We start from the raw sequence: 17,098 nt of genomic DNA, 5'->3' as shown, positions 1-17,098 counted from the left end.
AAACAGATATAACACAAAATATATTATATTAGTTAACTAGAGAAACAGATATAACACAAAATACACAAATTTGTAAGAAATTACAACATTGGCTTATAATAGCCACAAAGTCAGGTGAGGGAGTGTGCCAAGGATGTCTGCACGCTGGAGGCTGAAGGGTCTAGCCCAAGGGCTGGAGCTTACTATAATGTCCCATGCCAGTCTGTGTCAGGAGACCCATGAGTCTGTAATGGAACAGTGAAGAATCCACCAAGGAAGGCTGAGGAGTCTCAGACAGAAACTGAGGTCTACCAAAAGCCAGGAGATGATGCTCAAGCTAAAACTGCAGGCTGGGGCTCCTCTTAAGAATCAGTCAGTCCTTCCTTATTTGCCTTTTATTATATGCAGGCTGCTCCCCTGGGGTGTACGTAGCACTCACACCATCTGCCCTGCCCTAGCATAGGCTGAGGATGTTACAAAGTAAGGACCCTGGCTCCCTGCTGAATCACTTAGTTAAATTTCTGACCTTCTCAAATTGACACAAAGAAAAATATGGTTGAAATGTAATGGCTCATCCTTTATACCCCAGGATGTAGAGCTGCTGAGTCACTTAGCTAAGTTTCTAAACTTCTTGGATTGACACACTGTATTAATCATAACACTGGTAGAAATAGCTTTGACCCCAAAGGACATCAAAAGGTATATTATGCAGCTGTCAGATCACAACAGGTTATTGAGGTCAAGCTCTTTCACCTAGAGAACCTGTTCAAAAAGCGAAGTTCATAGCTCTTAGGTATTAATAATAGAAAAAGGCAAAATATTTATTATCTACACAGAATGCAAGTATGACTCTGCTGCTACAAGGCCAGGTAATAATCTGGAAAGAAATAAACTAATAAACAATCATCTATAAAGCAAAAACAGGGAATTCTACAACTCCTAGAGGCACTCTGTTGTCCCAACCAGGTTTCTGTTGTGCAAAGGATACCAAAGGGACATGTCTAAAGTCTTACTGGGAAGTGGGGAGGCTAATGGGGAGGCAAAGAGAGCAGCCACGCAACCAGTCTGTCACCCCCAGAAGATAACTGTGCTTTAAGGACAAGAAGAAATTTAAAAGGTACTCTCATGGTATAGTATTTAGAAAATTTAAATGCTTCTTCTTCATGGGACACGGTGGAAAGCCAACAAAACCTTTCAAAGAGAGAGGAAGGGAATGGAAGTAAAAGAAGAATCAAGATATATTATGTGCAAGTACAAATTCCCTATGATGAATGTAATCATTATGTATATTAAAATGTACCAACAAAATTAATCCAAAAATAAAATCCCTTCATGATTCTTCCCATATGAGTAGAGATGTCACAGGGGAAATGGTCACCTAAATTTTCACAGGGCTAGTACTAGTGGCAACCACCTTACAGATCTGAAAAGCTTGCCGACAATAACTCTGTGCCTACAATAACTCTGGCTAGCCCAAACCACCACTTTTGTTAAAAACCTGTACAGAGGAGAAACACATACCCTGAGGAGGACTGGCAATTAGCCTGTACCCACGTGTTATCATGTAGAAGACAAACAAGTATTTATAGGTTTGATAGAAGCCTTTCCTATACTTTCAGAAAAGGCTATTGAAGTATTTAAAGTCCTTCTCAAAGAAGTTATTCCCCAGTTTGCACTACCCCATGTCTTTCAGAGTGACAATGGGGCTTCTTTTACCACTCAAATAACTCACACAGTGGGAAAGAATTTAGGAATAAAGTATCATCTCAATACTACATGAAGATCAAAGCCTCCAGAAAGGTTGAGAGATCCCATTACACCCTAAAGTTAACTCTGGCAAAACTTTGATAAGAGACTTCTGGGACATGGCTCATATTATTGTGGGTAACTCTATGAGGGTCAAAATACCCCTCAAAACTGAGCTAAATATGAATAAAGGAGTATTCATTAATTAAAATCATAAACCTGTTGTTTAATTCCATAAATGTCTAAAATATAAAATAAATGAGTATTTCAAACTAACATATATCTTTCCAGTATTAATGAATCAGAAATATATTTCAGATGCTTGAGACGAAGTATCTATTGCTGTGTATGTTTACAGTACAGCAGTAATTGACTTGGGAATATAACATACACTCATTTGATGTTCTCCTTTTTTAGGATAAATTGATGAAACTATTAAAAATAAATTCAATCAACATGAATGATAGCTATAAATGTATATGATGCAGATAAAACAAATTGTTTGTAATTGAGCTAAAATATTAAAATACATTGACTAAGTATAAATTAAAGGAGTCTTGGTTCCTAAAATTTATTCAAGATAATGTACCTTGGTCTATTAAATTATATATATATATATATATATATATATATATATATATATGTCTTTAATCAAGGAAAAACTTATTAAAGACAAAACAATGAACAAGGACACTGCAGTTATAAAACCAATTTTGATTGGCTAACAACCCAGATATAAAAACATGTCACTAATTTTCAAGATATTCTTACTCTTAGCCACAAATTTAAATTATGTCACCGTTAAAGCATTGGACCAGAAAGTACTTGGGCTAATATAAGTGACCATTTATCTATAAACCAATTTAGATAGAACTTTTAGAGTATAACACATACTCAACTGAAACACAGAAAAATATATATTGATCTAAATCATGTATAACTCTTACGTTACCAAATTTTAAGGTTTTTATTTGCAAATTTTATGTAAATCTTGAGCTTAACAGTTTTACCCTCTAATATTTTCAGTTTGACTACCATTGAAAAAAGGATATAGGTTCCACCACCTCCCAGTAGTGTCCACAGCTGGCACCAAATTTTCAACAAACAGCCTTACGGGAAACATTTAACATTTAAATGAATATAAATTGCTGAGAGGTTAGTAAAATTTGTATGTGGTAGTGCATAATCATTTCACCATTATTGAATTCACCAATTATTGAATATTTGTGATATTTCATGATGAAAACAAGCTGCAATTAGCTACTGTATTACTAGGAAGAAACAATTTTGTGAAATTAGTCATTCATTTTAGAGAGTACTTTGAAACACTGCAAACTGTTCAAATATAAATTAGTACCCCCGCCCCGTACTGTGAAATAATCAAACAAAAATAACGGTGAGAGAAAATAAAGGGACAAAGGGCAAAGGTCTGAGAAAACAAAACAAACCAAACTAAAAACAAGGTGAGGTAAATTCTGAGAAATATTAGTGCACAAAAGGCAAAGAACTCACTGAATCCACGGCTGGGATGCCTGTCAAAGTGGTAATAACAGAGACAAACTACATTTTTGCATGCCCACTCTTCCTTTGCCAGCCCTCCAAAAATCTATATATAAACTTACATTAGACCGTTCCTTGGCTATTTTTGCCCTCCTTATACCTAGTGAGGGCTTTTCTCTGTTCTTTATAATAAATTTTACCTAACATTATTCCCCCACCTCTTACTGTTCTGTCTTCTGTTTGTTTCTTCAGAACAAAAACCCACAAGGAAAGAGATGGCCCACACTGGCTATCAAACATGTAATGAATTCTCTCTCTAGGCTCTTGGACTTCCACAAGGGACTCATCTTCTCTACAAAGAGGTATGGTAGAACAGCTGGATCGCACATACACTCTCTTTCTGTCCCTTTGTAAAGAATATTGAAAAAACAGGTATTCTGGCAGTCAGTTAATGACTGCCACTCCTGGTGCAGAGGACAGGTTCCCTAGAACCTCCTGGTCAGTCGCCCACTGAAACCAATGGGAATGTCACCAGGCAGGGAGCTGGATGCCTTTCTAGAGACAGATCTCTAGTTGTATGGAGCTGGTCAAAGTGGGGATGGCAACTATGAATCCCAAGCTGGGGCTACTCCCCAGTGGATTCTCAAAGGTCACCCCATGGAAGCTGGATGCTGGCAGCCTGACTGGGTAACCAACAGAGAAATCTCCATTTATCTCTCACTCCAGCTTTGCTCCTCTGTGAGGTAAACTCTTGCTGCTCCTCATGTATTTATCCTCTTTTCCAGGGTAACCTGAGATTCCATAAGAGCCCTCTCTAAGCCTCTGTTAACTACTAATCAAGCCTACAGGTTTTGGTATTTGTTTGCTAGGGTGACAGGTTCCCTACCCTTCTTCAGTTATGTCTTGATAGATTTACTAGGCTAGTACCAGGTTAGAATGCTCCCTTACCCTCGTGTCCTTGGTGTTTGCATGCCAATCCTAACTTTCATACAGTCAATATCTAACCGATAACCCCCTAAATTACCCAAGAAGGGTTTGCTAGGTGAAAGGTCACAAATAAGGGAAAGTTGCCCCAGAACATTTTATCATTTCAACTCACTGAAAGCCAGCAGTGCTCAAGGAACAGAGTTAATATTGAAACTCCCTCAATTACTCCCTTTCAGCTCAGGGGGAAAAGAAAAAAGTCTGGTACTTCTCTAAACAAATGCACTGGGCACCACCATCCCTCTCTCCTGGAGGTTGGGCTAAGGAATATCATTATGAAGCCTTTGTGTTAGTTTGGGGCCCTCAAAACTTATTCATCCAAATCCATCTATCCGTTATGAGGATCGGGCCCTGTATACACCCTCAGGACAACATATTGACACTGAGTGCAACTAATGTCAACCTAGCCCACAGAGCAGTGGTCCACTCTCTTGCTATCCTGAGCAGACAGAAAAACAGAGATTATCAAAGGGTAAGAGTGGCACTCTCATCTCCTAACTACCTTCTCTAAGGCTAAACTCAAGAGCCTTCCTATTACACATTTTCCTGTGGTTGCCTGATTCCCCTAGCAAAAAGTTTACTGTAGTGTACTTAACACAGGGAAAGTTATCAAAAGAAGTAATTTACTAATAATGGCTATTGTTCAAAATAAGCATCAACCTTATCCTCCTTTAAACAGTCCCTTGTTTTCACAAAATTAAAGGGTTCTCTTTCAACTTTCTTACTGTTTGCTTATTACCAAAGATCTCCATGCTAAGTGATCATCCCAAAAATATTTTTGAATAGTCTACTTATGGTTACAAACCTGTAACAGATTATTATACTTGACCTGGCTAACACATTTAAGAGTGCACTGTTCTTTAATACTTGTCACGTAGTTACACCCTATAAGGCAGTTTTAAAAATCTAAATTGTTCCTTAAATGTAAAAACTAAAGAAATATATACAAAAATTTATTTATATAGTGGTAACATAATTATTGCACCCTCATAGTGTTTCCCAAGTGTACAGACCTTCTAAGACACAAAGCTAAAATATATCTTATTATACAAGTGATTTCCTGACTAAAGCTGTTTGTAGTGGTAAAATTTTATATGCAAGTTACAGGTGTAATTTATAGTTTCGAAGTGACATTTCCAGACCTTGAAATCCTCTGAGCTCTTTGCTTATGTCATAGGTCCACATATATAAAAACCTTTAGGGTAATATTTCTGAGTAAAAGTCCAGCTGTTTAGTACAACTCCTCTGCCTTGTCTACCTGATCTATTAATAAATATTAAAATACCTATATGGTGGGGACAAAGATGCTAAGAAATTAATTTTAACTGACACAAGTGTCACTTTAACCGGTCTTAAACCCCCAACCAAAAAAACAAAAAATCTAAAAAAAAAAAATCTAAAAATTAACAATAGTTTTGCAAGCAGGCAGTCGTGAGTTCGATAGAAAAAGACCAGGAAAAAAAATTAACAATAGTTTTAGATATAAAGGGATTCCAAGTACTGTACTGACCCCTGCTGACAGTCCATAGCTACACCCATGGCTTGTTGATGTGGTTGAGGCTAAAAAGCCACAGCGACAAATGCACAAGTTTAACACAAATATTTAAATTTCTTAGCTAAAATTATCCTTTAAAACACAGGGCCCTGTCTTCTTATGGCTGAAATTTAAAAAAAGACATATACTTATAAATGAAAGTCTTTAAATAAAAAGTCAGATTCATAATCTCCTAAATGCCGAGGGACAGAGACACGCTATGAGGTTTATCCCCTACCTCGCAATGTTGCTTTCCTGTCGATCTAAAATAGCAGGAGAGACACAGCACATAGGTCTAACTCTTTAAAATCAGACCACCTCCATCAATATCTGAGCACCACCTTGTTACATAGCACCTGGCAAGTTTTCAACTATGGGACCTTTCCAAGAGTGACTACTCCCAAGACGACCGAAGATACTGAAATCTGTAGGTGCTCAAGTCCCTTAGTAAAATGGTAACAATTTTTGCACATATCCTGTATACTTCCTCCTATATACTTTAAGTCAGCACTAAACTTACCTACGGCAATATAAACTCAGTGTAAGACAATGTCACTGTATTGTTTAGGTAACAATGACAAAAACAAGTTTGTGTATGTTCACTACACAGAAAACTTTTATTTTCAATCTGTGTGTGATCAAATCTGAGATGTAAAACTTATATACAGTTTTAAACCTATAGATATGAACAGATTTTCCAACTCACACTCTTCTAACTTCTACTCAAGACCCTTCAGCTGACCTCACAGTAATGGGCCCTGAAGCCTCACTTAGCAAACAAACAACAAACAAAAACAACCACCAGCAAGTAACAGAGTAACTAACCACTGTTTGATGTGTCCTGAAACCAAAAAAAGGAGGAAACAAAAGGGAAAAAGACCAAAAATCCTGAACACTAAAGACAAGGTAAAATAAGCTTCAAGAAAAATCAGTGCAGAAGACAAAGAACTATGAAATCTGCTGGTGACAGAAGCTTGGAGAAGTAGAACGGGGGGAACAGTGCAAGTCTGCAGTCGGCCATCCTCTGCCCTTGAAGGAGCGATATATAAATTACAAAATCAGATGCTTCCTTGGCACCTTTGCCCCCTTGTACTTAGTGAGGGTTTTCCATTCCAATAAACCGTACCACCATTCTCAGCTGCTTGCTGTTCTGTTAAATCCTTTTCCTGTCTCAAAACGAGGGAGTGAGGGCCTAGGATACAGCTCAGCACCACAGCACCTGCCTGGCAGGTGCAAGGCCCTGAGTTTGATTCCTGGTATAAAAAAAAAACTAAGGGTAAGTGCTGTGGGAAAATTCTTAAGTCAAACAGAAAGGACGACTCTGTTCTGAGGAGATAGTACCAGCACACTGCTGCGAGATCCTTCCTAAAGGCAGCAGCCCTTAGCTTTATGGTTGTTTGTATAGTATGTAGAAGTGAGAAGTACAAGGCAAGTGACAAAACACGCTATATATTGACAGGCAGGCTAATCACGAACAGATTTGTTGGAAAAAGGAATTATCATAATACACACTCGAGGAAAACAGGAGGCTCTTACAGGGTGAGCATAAAGGTGTCCTTGACTAGCCCAGGGTGCCTTAAGGCATAGACAATTATCTTAACTCAGTGTTTATCAGATACAGGCAGCTGGACTTTAGACACTGTCATTGAATTCAGCAGAAACTTGGTCAGAGACCTCTACTTGCTCCCTAATCTGTACCATGAAATACCTGTAAGCTTGCTGTTTTATAAATGTGTTCTTACATTATGATTGTGCCCTAACAAGGGAACTAGTTACAAAAACAACTGCAGATAAGACTGAGTCTATGCATTTTCAAGTTATTGATTGCTTTGTGTAACAGAACATTTGCTAATGAAATTACAAGTCAAAGAAGCAGAATCAAGTTGTTCCTGTTTAGGATCAAAAAATTTACAGAACTTCTGCATAAGAAATTTACAAACCTTCTGAATAGGAAGTTTTATGGCCAACCAACACTTACAGAACTAGAAAAGCCAGGAAAAAAAAAATCCAAAACAAAAAGGAACAATTTAAATAATCAACAAGACTAAATTGGATAATTGTATAACATCAAATTATGAAACAATATGCCACTACTCAAATTTATTCTCCTTAAAGACTAAATGTAGGGGAACATACAGAAAATGTTTTTCATTTGAAAATATAGTAAATATTAAATGATTACGTATTAAGACAGTTGTGATTTTTTTCCCTATCGCTCTCAATTTTCTAAAAAGTGTCAAATAATCAGAAAAATGTTAACAGTTACAGAAAAGTCTATTTATGCTACTTCAAATGTTAAGAAAATTTATACTGACCATGAATTGCTAATAGTGTTATTAGATTTATGTAAGCGTATATAGTGAGCTTGCAGAGGTTTCAACTAAATTAACTGATATTCTATATCACAGTAACTTTTGAAAAATGTGACCTATTAGGGTACATTAGCAAATCCAGTTTTTTGCTTTCAGGGGAAGAGATTACACCCTAAAGAGGCCCTCTACACTGCCCGCTGGTTATACAGCTTATCTTCTCAGTGGGCTAAATTTACCAGAACTATTGTTTCAGCAGAGGGAATCCTCTGATTTCAACACCAGGGTCTAGAGCCGTGTTATTCAAAACATCACCAGCACTACCTAGGAGGCTTAATCAGAACCAGTTCCAGACCTACATTAAAGATTCCAGAAAGACTCATACATATCTACGTTTTGAGAAACACTGCTGCACTAGACTCACAAAGATGTGATCTTGTCTTGACAATTACAAGCAGCCTAGTTTTCGCAGTTACAGTATTTCTCCAGTTGTAACCAAGAGTCTTTCCACACTGACTTCTCCATCTCCGGTTTCATCTTTCTCTTGTATAGGAAGCATGATGATTAAATCCTATAAAGTTAAATACTTTCATGCCGCCTCTTTCACAGACTGAATGTAGAAAAGGGATGTAACTTATCAGAAATAACATCTAAACTCCGTGCTCCAGACACTGCCATTTTTCAAGTTCTTGAATGTGGTGCCTACTATGATTTTACAGGGCATGATTATATTGCTGATCTTCCTATCAAATGTTCAAATTTATACACTCGATTTTCTGCTCTTTCAAAGAACTCACCTAGGGAAGGGGAATAAACGTAGTTTCCTTTATTTAAAACCTATCACTTCTTTCAGAACTGTCAGTAGTGAGAATGTAAGAAATTTCCTTTTCCTGTCTCATTGCCCATATTGAAAATCTGAAAACGATTCCTAATGTAACCATTAACTTAATCATTGAGAATCATTTGGATTTTGAGTGGTTTCCACAAATTACAAAGTAAATCAAATTACAAAGATTTCCCCTCCAATGGAGACATAGCTACTTTAAGACCACTTATAAAGTTATAGAAAAGACAAAAGTCAGAGAAGACAAAAAGTATAAGCAGTATGTCTCTTAAGAGACAACATTTAAATATAAACTCTGCCCTATGGTTTTATCTCTTATGTTCTCTCATTTTAACAGAATTATAGCACTCAGTAGCTACTGCATATTCTAATTTTTGAAATACTTATTTTAAGGAAGTGACAAGAAGAAAAAAGCAAATTTCACTTAAAAAAATAAAGAACACACACAAAAACAGACACAATACTCCTTAAGAAATCTTTAATTCCAAGAAATTAATCCAGAATAGAATATATTTTGTATCTGTACTCATGTAATAAACATAAAAAAACCTTTCAATAACAAAGACTTTATTAATTATCTAACCTAATACAAGTTACTGTATTTGTATATGTAACATATATGATAATATTATTTTAAAAAGTCTCAACAGGATTAGAATATTTTCTTGAAATTACTCCTTTATGCCGACAAAGAGTAACATTTGAACTTGTGATGGCTTTCTACCTTACAACCAAGTTAAGAACAATGTTTGCTGAAGAAAAAAATTTCCATAAATTATTAGCTAAATTCCAATAAAATATGGCTTCAGCAAACGTGAAAAGAGAAAAAAAACATGTTATTTTTTTGTTGATTTATGACGTGAAGGAAAAAAAAGTGAGATTTTTAAGACTTCTGTACAAAAAGTAGATACATAGAATTCTGACAGAAAAAGTATTAAAAGATGAAATAAATTGCCTCTTTGTCAGGAAAACAAAAATAATAGTTTATCTTCTGAACTGATTAGTAACCCCAAGAGATTTTCAAATTGGGAGGCAAATTACTAACACTAAGTTCATCAAATTTAGATCTGTCCTGAACAGGAACATTATAGAATTCAAGAACATCTCTGACGGTGCACATCTGGTGAAGCCTGGAGTTAGGTACCGCATGGCCCAAGTCATCAGCTAAATGTGCCAAGAGACTGAACTTCATATGGCAATCTTCTAGGGAGATGTCCTGCCAATTACTGGGAAGAGACGAACCACAAATTTCTTTAACACGAAATTCCAAACGACTCTGCAGATCTTCAGGTGGCATGTATGTGCGGCTTCGTGAAGGTGGACAGGCCAGAATCGGTTCCTTTTTCACTTCTTCAGTCTCAGCAACCACGGGTTCTTCCTCTTTTCTGGAGTAATCAAAAGCAAGTATGTGAATCAATTCACTAAATTAATGAAGTTAAGAAACACTTGACTAAACCTTGCCTACTTATTAAAAATCAACAGATAATTTGTACACTCAATATCTTCTACTATGGAAAGAAGGAAAGAATGATGTAGGTTCCCATCACTGCAATGTTTATAGTTGAATGAGTCGGAACAAAAAGATCACCTTAGGTACATATTTCACATTCTAAACATTCCTAAGAATGGGTGAAGTGGGGCTGGGGATTTAGCTCAGTGGCATAAGCGCCTGCCTTGCAAGCAGGCAGTCGTGAGTTCGATCCCTGGTACCAGTAAAAAGGAAAAAGACAAAAAAAAAAAAAAAAAAAAATGGGTGAAGTAAGGCACATCTCTTCTGTCTAGGGATCCTACTCCTCCAAGATCTCACCTCCAATCTACCTCGTAACTATACCTCCCATTAATTTCTATGTAATGCAGGCTTCACTCAAATTAAACTACATGCTCCCCCTTACCCAACACCATGTTGTGACTCCAGTTACACACTTTCTTTTATGCTCATCTTTTATTTTCATCTTTAGAAATCTTGCTGATCCTAAAAGATCTAGGACAAACTTTGTTTTCTTTCAAGCAACTTTAACTCGACTTCCTTAATCAAATATAACTACATTCCTCTGATTTTCTCAGCAGTTTATATTGTTCTCAGAGTATATCACATCCTACTGAAGTTTTGATTTTATTTATACCCAATTTCTCTTACAAGATCAGGGTTCCACTCCGCTTCAAATATACTGACGTTTTGAATTAGCCAATTCTTTGGGAGAGGAGACTCTGTTCAGTGTAAGATGTTTAGTATGCTGGATGCCTACAGCACTCCTATCCCTAAATCATGACATACAAAACACATTGCAAATATCCCCAGAGGAGGAACACTGTCTTGGTTGAGAACCACTGCACCAGATTATGAACTCTGTAGTCCAGAAACATGTTTTGCTGATTGGGATTCTTTGAAAATATATTTAATGATTGCTCATACAAGGACTAAGTATATGGGCCAAAGGAAGGGAATTTGCATGACATATCATGTAAATCCATAGTCCTTGGCTGGTTTTACATCTCTTTCCAATTAGAGCCATCATTAAAAGGCCATAAATTGGCTCGATGAAACAAAAATCAGGAATAGAAGATTGGCCCCGAGAAAAGGACAGCCTCAATAGGGCAATCCTTGGCCAGATTTATAATGGTTCTCTACCAGGCCCATCAACAGAAGGCCACAATTGGCCTAATTAAAACAGCAAACAAAAGGTTGATTGAATTCTGAGAATGTTGGTTTAAATCACTTTTTTAAAAATGCCTCGAAACAGGCAGGAGTGGGGGTAAGTTGGGTGGATTTTTACTCTACCTTTTCAACCCTCTCAAAAGTTAAATGTACTCAGTTCCAAACCATAGTGTCTCATTTCTGAGCGCCTGCACTTCCTGCGAGTGTATTCTATACTTTTTCTTTGCCTAATAAACCCTATTCTTGCCTCTTTTCTGATATGTCCTAAAAGTTCTTTTTCTGCAATAGCAGCCAGTGAGCCCACTATAGCAAGATGGGTTAAATTCAAAAAACTCTCAGACCTAGAATGGTGATGTTTTTCCAGAAATTAATGCCTTTTTCTACACAGATTGCTTACCAACTTTCCACTGTCTACTTGTTATGTTTGGATGTGTCTCCCAAAAGTCCATATCTTAGACTTAATCCTTAAGTTCATGTTATGGCATTTGGAGTTGAGATCTCCAGGATGCAATTACGATTAGATTAGGTCAGGACGGCTAGTATCTCATGACAGAAGGCATTGGAGAAGACAAATTCAAGCTAACATACTAAAGTGACATGCTCAGGCATACCATGAGGTAACAAAAAGGCCCTTATCAGATGCAGAGCAGACCACAGTGTTATGCCCTGGGATTTGCCAGCTTCTAGTACTGTGAGCCAAATGAACATTTATTTATTATAAATTACTCAGTCTTGGGTATTTTGTTATAGTAATAGGAAACAAATTAAGTCACTACTAAAGTAGTCATAGGAAATAGGCTGTACTATCCTCCATTTTTAAAGAAAAAATTCACACTGGATCCCATGTTTCCTCTAATTAGTATTCATATTTTCAAAATTCTCAAGAGTTGTCTATATTTAGTTTCTACCTCAACTCCGAATTCCCCTCAAATTAATCATCAAATCACAGTCAAAATGAAATGTAACTCATGTAAATGACTGAGTACTCAAACTGAAAGATAAAAGAATGACTAAGTGAATTAAAAACCTCTAAACATAAAATGTCTAAAAGAAATCCATTTTAGGTTGAAGGACACATACATATTGAAAACAAAAGGATGAAAGAAAGATATTACATGCAAATGGAACCCCAAAGAAACAGGCATAGTTATATTCACATCAGACAAAATAAATTTTTTAGTAAAAATCTCTCAAAACAAAAAGTAGTTATATAATGATAAAATGGCCAATTTAAGAAAAAGATACAACTATAAATATATATAAATATATTACAAAATGACAACATCTAAGCATATGCAACAAATACTGACATCTAGACTGGGGATTTAGCTTGATGGCATAAGTGCCTGCCTGGCAAGCCTGAGATCGTGATTTCGATCCCAGGTACCAAAATAAAAACAAACAAATAAACAAAAACTTACACCACAAATATTGACATCTAAAACGAGAAACTGATTGCAATAATGGGAGAATCTGATAACTCATTTTCAGTAATAGAACATCCAAACAGAAAATCTACAAAGAAGGAATGAAGTTGAAAAATACTACATACCAAATAGACCTAACAGACATATAAAACTTTCTGTTCAACGGCAAAAAGAATATGCACTCTTCTCCACCACACACATTTTCTGGGGTAAATTATGTTAGGTCGCACACACAAAAATGTGTTAATAAATTTGAGAAGATGAAAATCCTATCAACTATCTTCTCTAACCACAAAAGAGAAATCAGTAAAGTACGAAACTAAGCAAACAAAAAAAATCAATAAACAGATGGAAACTAAGTAGCATACTCTTGAATAATCTCTGGGGCTAAGAAAAAACCAAAAAGCAGCTTTAAAAATATCTTGAGATAAATGAAAATGAAATATGTCAGAACAAAATGCATGAGACACCAGAAAAGCAGTAATAAATACTAATTCAAGAAATAACCTAAATAGATGGGTAACAAATAAGACTGAAGTAGTAACCAAAAAAACTCCACACAAAGAAAAAAGTTGACACCAGTCACAAGGCTTCATGAATTACTTTTACTAAACTGTCAAAGAAGAAATGGTGCAAATCCCAAAAATATGAAGGAGTACTTCCAAACTCATCTTATGCCAGATGAAGATATCAAGAAAACTACAAGCCAATATTGCTAATAAACGAAGACACGAAAATCCTTAATAAAACAGAAGACCAAATTCAAAGTCACATAAAAAACTTTATACTAGGATTATCCCTGGAATGCAAAACCATTCTATATATGCAACTCAGATGTATATCACATTAACAAAATGAAAGTAAAAACCACATGATTACCTCAATAGATGCAGAAAAAAACATGTAACATAATTCAACACTAATTCAGGTATTGATGAATCCTACTTTGACACAAGAAATAGCATAACCAGTGGGAGATAGTTTTTTTTTTTTTTTTATTTCCAAGATCTAATACAAGAGAAGGATGTTCACTCTTTATCACTTTTACTCAACAAAGAACTGTACTACAAGTCTTACCCAGACCTATTAGGGCAGAAAAAGAAATAAAAGGCATCAAAATCAGAATGTAAGTAAAACTGCCTGTTTGCAGATGAGATAATTGGTAAGCAGAAAGCCCAAAGATTTCATGAAAAAAAACTATCAAACTAATAAATAAATCCAGTAAAATTGCAGGACACAAAATCACAATGCAAAGTAACATTTCTTTACATAAACAACAAACTATGCAAAAAGAAAATGTCACATCCAATTATAACAGCATCAAAAGTTAAAATAATTAGAAGAAATTTAACTAAGTAAAATATCTGACTACAAAAATATTGAAAAATATCTAAAGACAATACATATCGGTGGAAAGATACCTGTGTTAATAGACTGGAACATTATTACTGATAATATGTCTACACTACCCAAGTAATCTAAATATTTAATGCAATGGCCATCAAATTCTAATGGTATTTTTCACAAAATTTAAAAAAGCAACCCTAAACTTTGGTTGGATCTACAAAAGACCTAGTGTACTCTAGCAAAAACAAAGTTTGACACATCATACTTCCAAACTTAATTCTACTACAAAGCTATAGTAGTCAATACAGTAGAACTATCATTAAAAACAGGAACACAGAACATAACACCATTAAAAATCCACACCCATCTTGTCAACTAGTTTTTGATGAGAGTACCAAAAATACAAAATAAGGGAAACGACAGCCTTAATAAAAGATGTTGGGAAAACAACATATATATGCAGAAGAAAGAATTTCAACCCTTATCTCACATTGAAAACAAAAATCAACTCAAAATGCTCTAAAGACATAAACTTAAGGCTTGACCAAAACACTAGAAAAACTCTTAGGTATTGGTCTTGGCAATGATTTTTTTAGATATGACACCAAAAACAGGCAAGGAAAACAAAAATAAATCTTCTATACAGTAAAGGAAACAACAATAAATCGAAAAAGCAACTTATACATTGGCAGAAAGTATTTGACTACCTATCTGATCAGATCTCATACACAGTAGCAGATAAAACATTTAAAGAACTTAAATACCAAAAACAAAACCTTATTTAAAAATGGGCATTTTCCCAAAGACAATAATATACATGACCAAAAAGGAAAAGGTGCTCAACATTACCATCATTATGGAAACATACATCAAAAGCACTGTAAGGTATTACCTCATACCTAGTAGGATAGCAATTATCAGAGACGATGATCTATAGAAAAGACACCATGACACCATTATACAATTGTGGTATGGCCATTACGGAAAATGTGAGCGTTTCTTAAAATAAATTTAAAGTAATATCACATGATCTAACGATCCTTTTAGGTATACATCCAATGGAAATAAATCCAATCTCTTAAGAGATATTTGCATTTCCATGTTCACTGTAACATTCTTCACAATAGCCAAGATATAGAAATGCCCTAAAGTGTAACATGACGAAAAAAAGTTAGTCACAATGAAATGTTATACAGCTTTACAAATGGGATTTAGCTTTGTGGTATACGTGCCTGCTTGTCAAGCTCGAGGTCGCGGGAATTCCATCCCCGAATCAAAAAGGAAAAAAAAAAATCCGGCAGATGAACTACAGGTTATTATACTACTCGAAATAAGACAACAAAAAATACTGAATGATCTCATGAGGAATCTCGAAACGTCAACTAGAAGCAGAGAAAGACTTCTGGTTGGAAAAGACGGGCAAATGTTGGTCGAAGTTTCACTTATGTGCGGTAAGTTCTACAGGTTTAATGTTCAGCGTAGTGGTTACCAGTAACAGTTACAATACTATGTACTTTACTAAAGATATCTGAGGTGTCCTCATTTCAAAAAAGAATTATGGCTGAATGTGGTGGTGCCTGGCTGTAATCTCAGCTACTGAAAAGGTTTTGAAAGAAGGATCACGAGTTTCAGGCCACCCTGGGCAAGTCAGCAGGACCTTGTCTCAGAACAAAAATTTAAAAACGAGCTGAGAACATATTTCAGTGGTTCTGTGGTAGAGTGCTTGCCTAGCGTAAGTAAGGGTCTGGGTTAAATCTCTAATATAGAAAAAAAATTAACCCGATAGTTGTTGTTTACAACAAGGACACCAAAGCATCACATTCTACATTTTTATGTTCATACAATCTGATAAAATAAGAGGTAACAGAAAAAGAAGAAAATGTAACTCTTTTCATTTGCACTAGTTTTCTTCATAACTTAGCACTTGAAAGTAAGTAAACAATTGTGGTTATCACAATACATTCTAGTGCCCTGAACATTACGTAGGTTAAACAGATTTACCTTCAATAAACCCAAGAGGCACAATTTAACTTAGTTTACGTTTTTGGAAACACACTTTCGTCTGTGGTGGCCTTTCTTAAGGGCTGAACAAAGACTTTGCTTCTATGCTGCACTACTCGCTTAGAGAAACGCCAGGATAGGGCAGGCGCCTAATATCTAATTGCTCAGTGAATCACTGAATCAACAAACAAAACAGGAGCGTGCTCCCGTTTCTGAATCTGTTTGCGAAGAAACATGCCTTAAAAATGAGTTTGGTTCACCAACCACTTTGACGTGCCTATTTTAGGTTCATCCAATCCAAACCAACGTACTTGGCGCCTCACACAGGTGGTCAAACTGCTCAATGAACGAAAGAGATAAAAAGGAATGGTAACTGTATTTCCCTTATGAGAAACAGACTGAGAGGGAAGCTGACTGGCTCCACGCCTCGCGGAGACCAGTACTGAACTTTTGAAGTTGAAACTCTAATGCACTTTCTTGTCCCTATTAGGATGAGAACCCTTCCCCTCGAAACTCATTCTTTCTTCCTCTCCAATTTTTCCCCTTATTTCGTCAACGCAACCCAATGTCCAACTTTCTGCTTTACCTGGATCGAGACCAAAACTCTCTACGCGCCGTCCCCGCGACCATACGAGTCCATCCTCTTCTTGCAAGGACAGAGACACACAGCGCAGCCATATTCGGGGAAAGCTGGGAGACCGACCTCTTCCCTTGCCCGCCGCGACACGCCCAGACCAGCCAATCAGATGCAAGCTTGTGACCACTTTTCTC

At 36.2% G+C, this 17,098-nt stretch overlaps 1 protein-coding gene across 1 annotated transcript; it reads right to left on the bottom strand.

Annotated features, from left to right (window-relative positions):
• Positions 1-9,357: 9,357 nt before the first annotated feature.
• Positions 9,358-17,094, bottom strand: Mrpl50 (mitochondrial ribosomal protein L50). The gene is made up of 2 exons (XM_003470729.4): positions 16,914-17,094; positions 9,358-10,281 (listed from the first exon to the last, which is right to left on the bottom strand). Exons 1-2 carry the CDS (start codon positions 17,003-17,005, stop codon positions 9,897-9,899), a joined length of 477 nt encoding a protein of 158 aa, XP_003470777.1. The 5' UTR covers positions 17,006-17,094; the 3' UTR covers positions 9,358-9,896.
• Between the last annotated feature and the right edge of the window lie 4 nt (positions 17,095-17,098).

Source organism: Cavia porcellus, unplaced genomic scaffold, assembly GCF_034190915.1.
Source record: "Cavia porcellus strain 051 isolate PalLab524CR breed Dunkin Hartley unplaced genomic scaffold, mCavPor4.1 scaffold_1, whole genome shotgun sequence".
NCBI classification, from domain to species: Eukaryota; Metazoa; Chordata; class Mammalia; order Rodentia; family Caviidae; genus Cavia; species Cavia porcellus.
Note: the sequence above shows the minus strand (reverse complement) of the source record. Positions and strands in the feature narration are given on the sequence as shown.

Excerpts from the sequence above, each read along its gene's own strand:
- Mrpl50 (XM_003470729.4), bottom strand. The coding sequence starts at position 17,005 with ATGGCTGCGCTGTGTGTCTCTGTCCTTGCAAGAAGAGGATGGACTCGT. Across the intron at positions 10,282-16,913 it reads GAGTTTTGGTCTCGATCCAG|AAAAGAGGAAGAACCCGTGG; the intron begins GTAAAGCAGAAA and ends TGATTACTCCAG.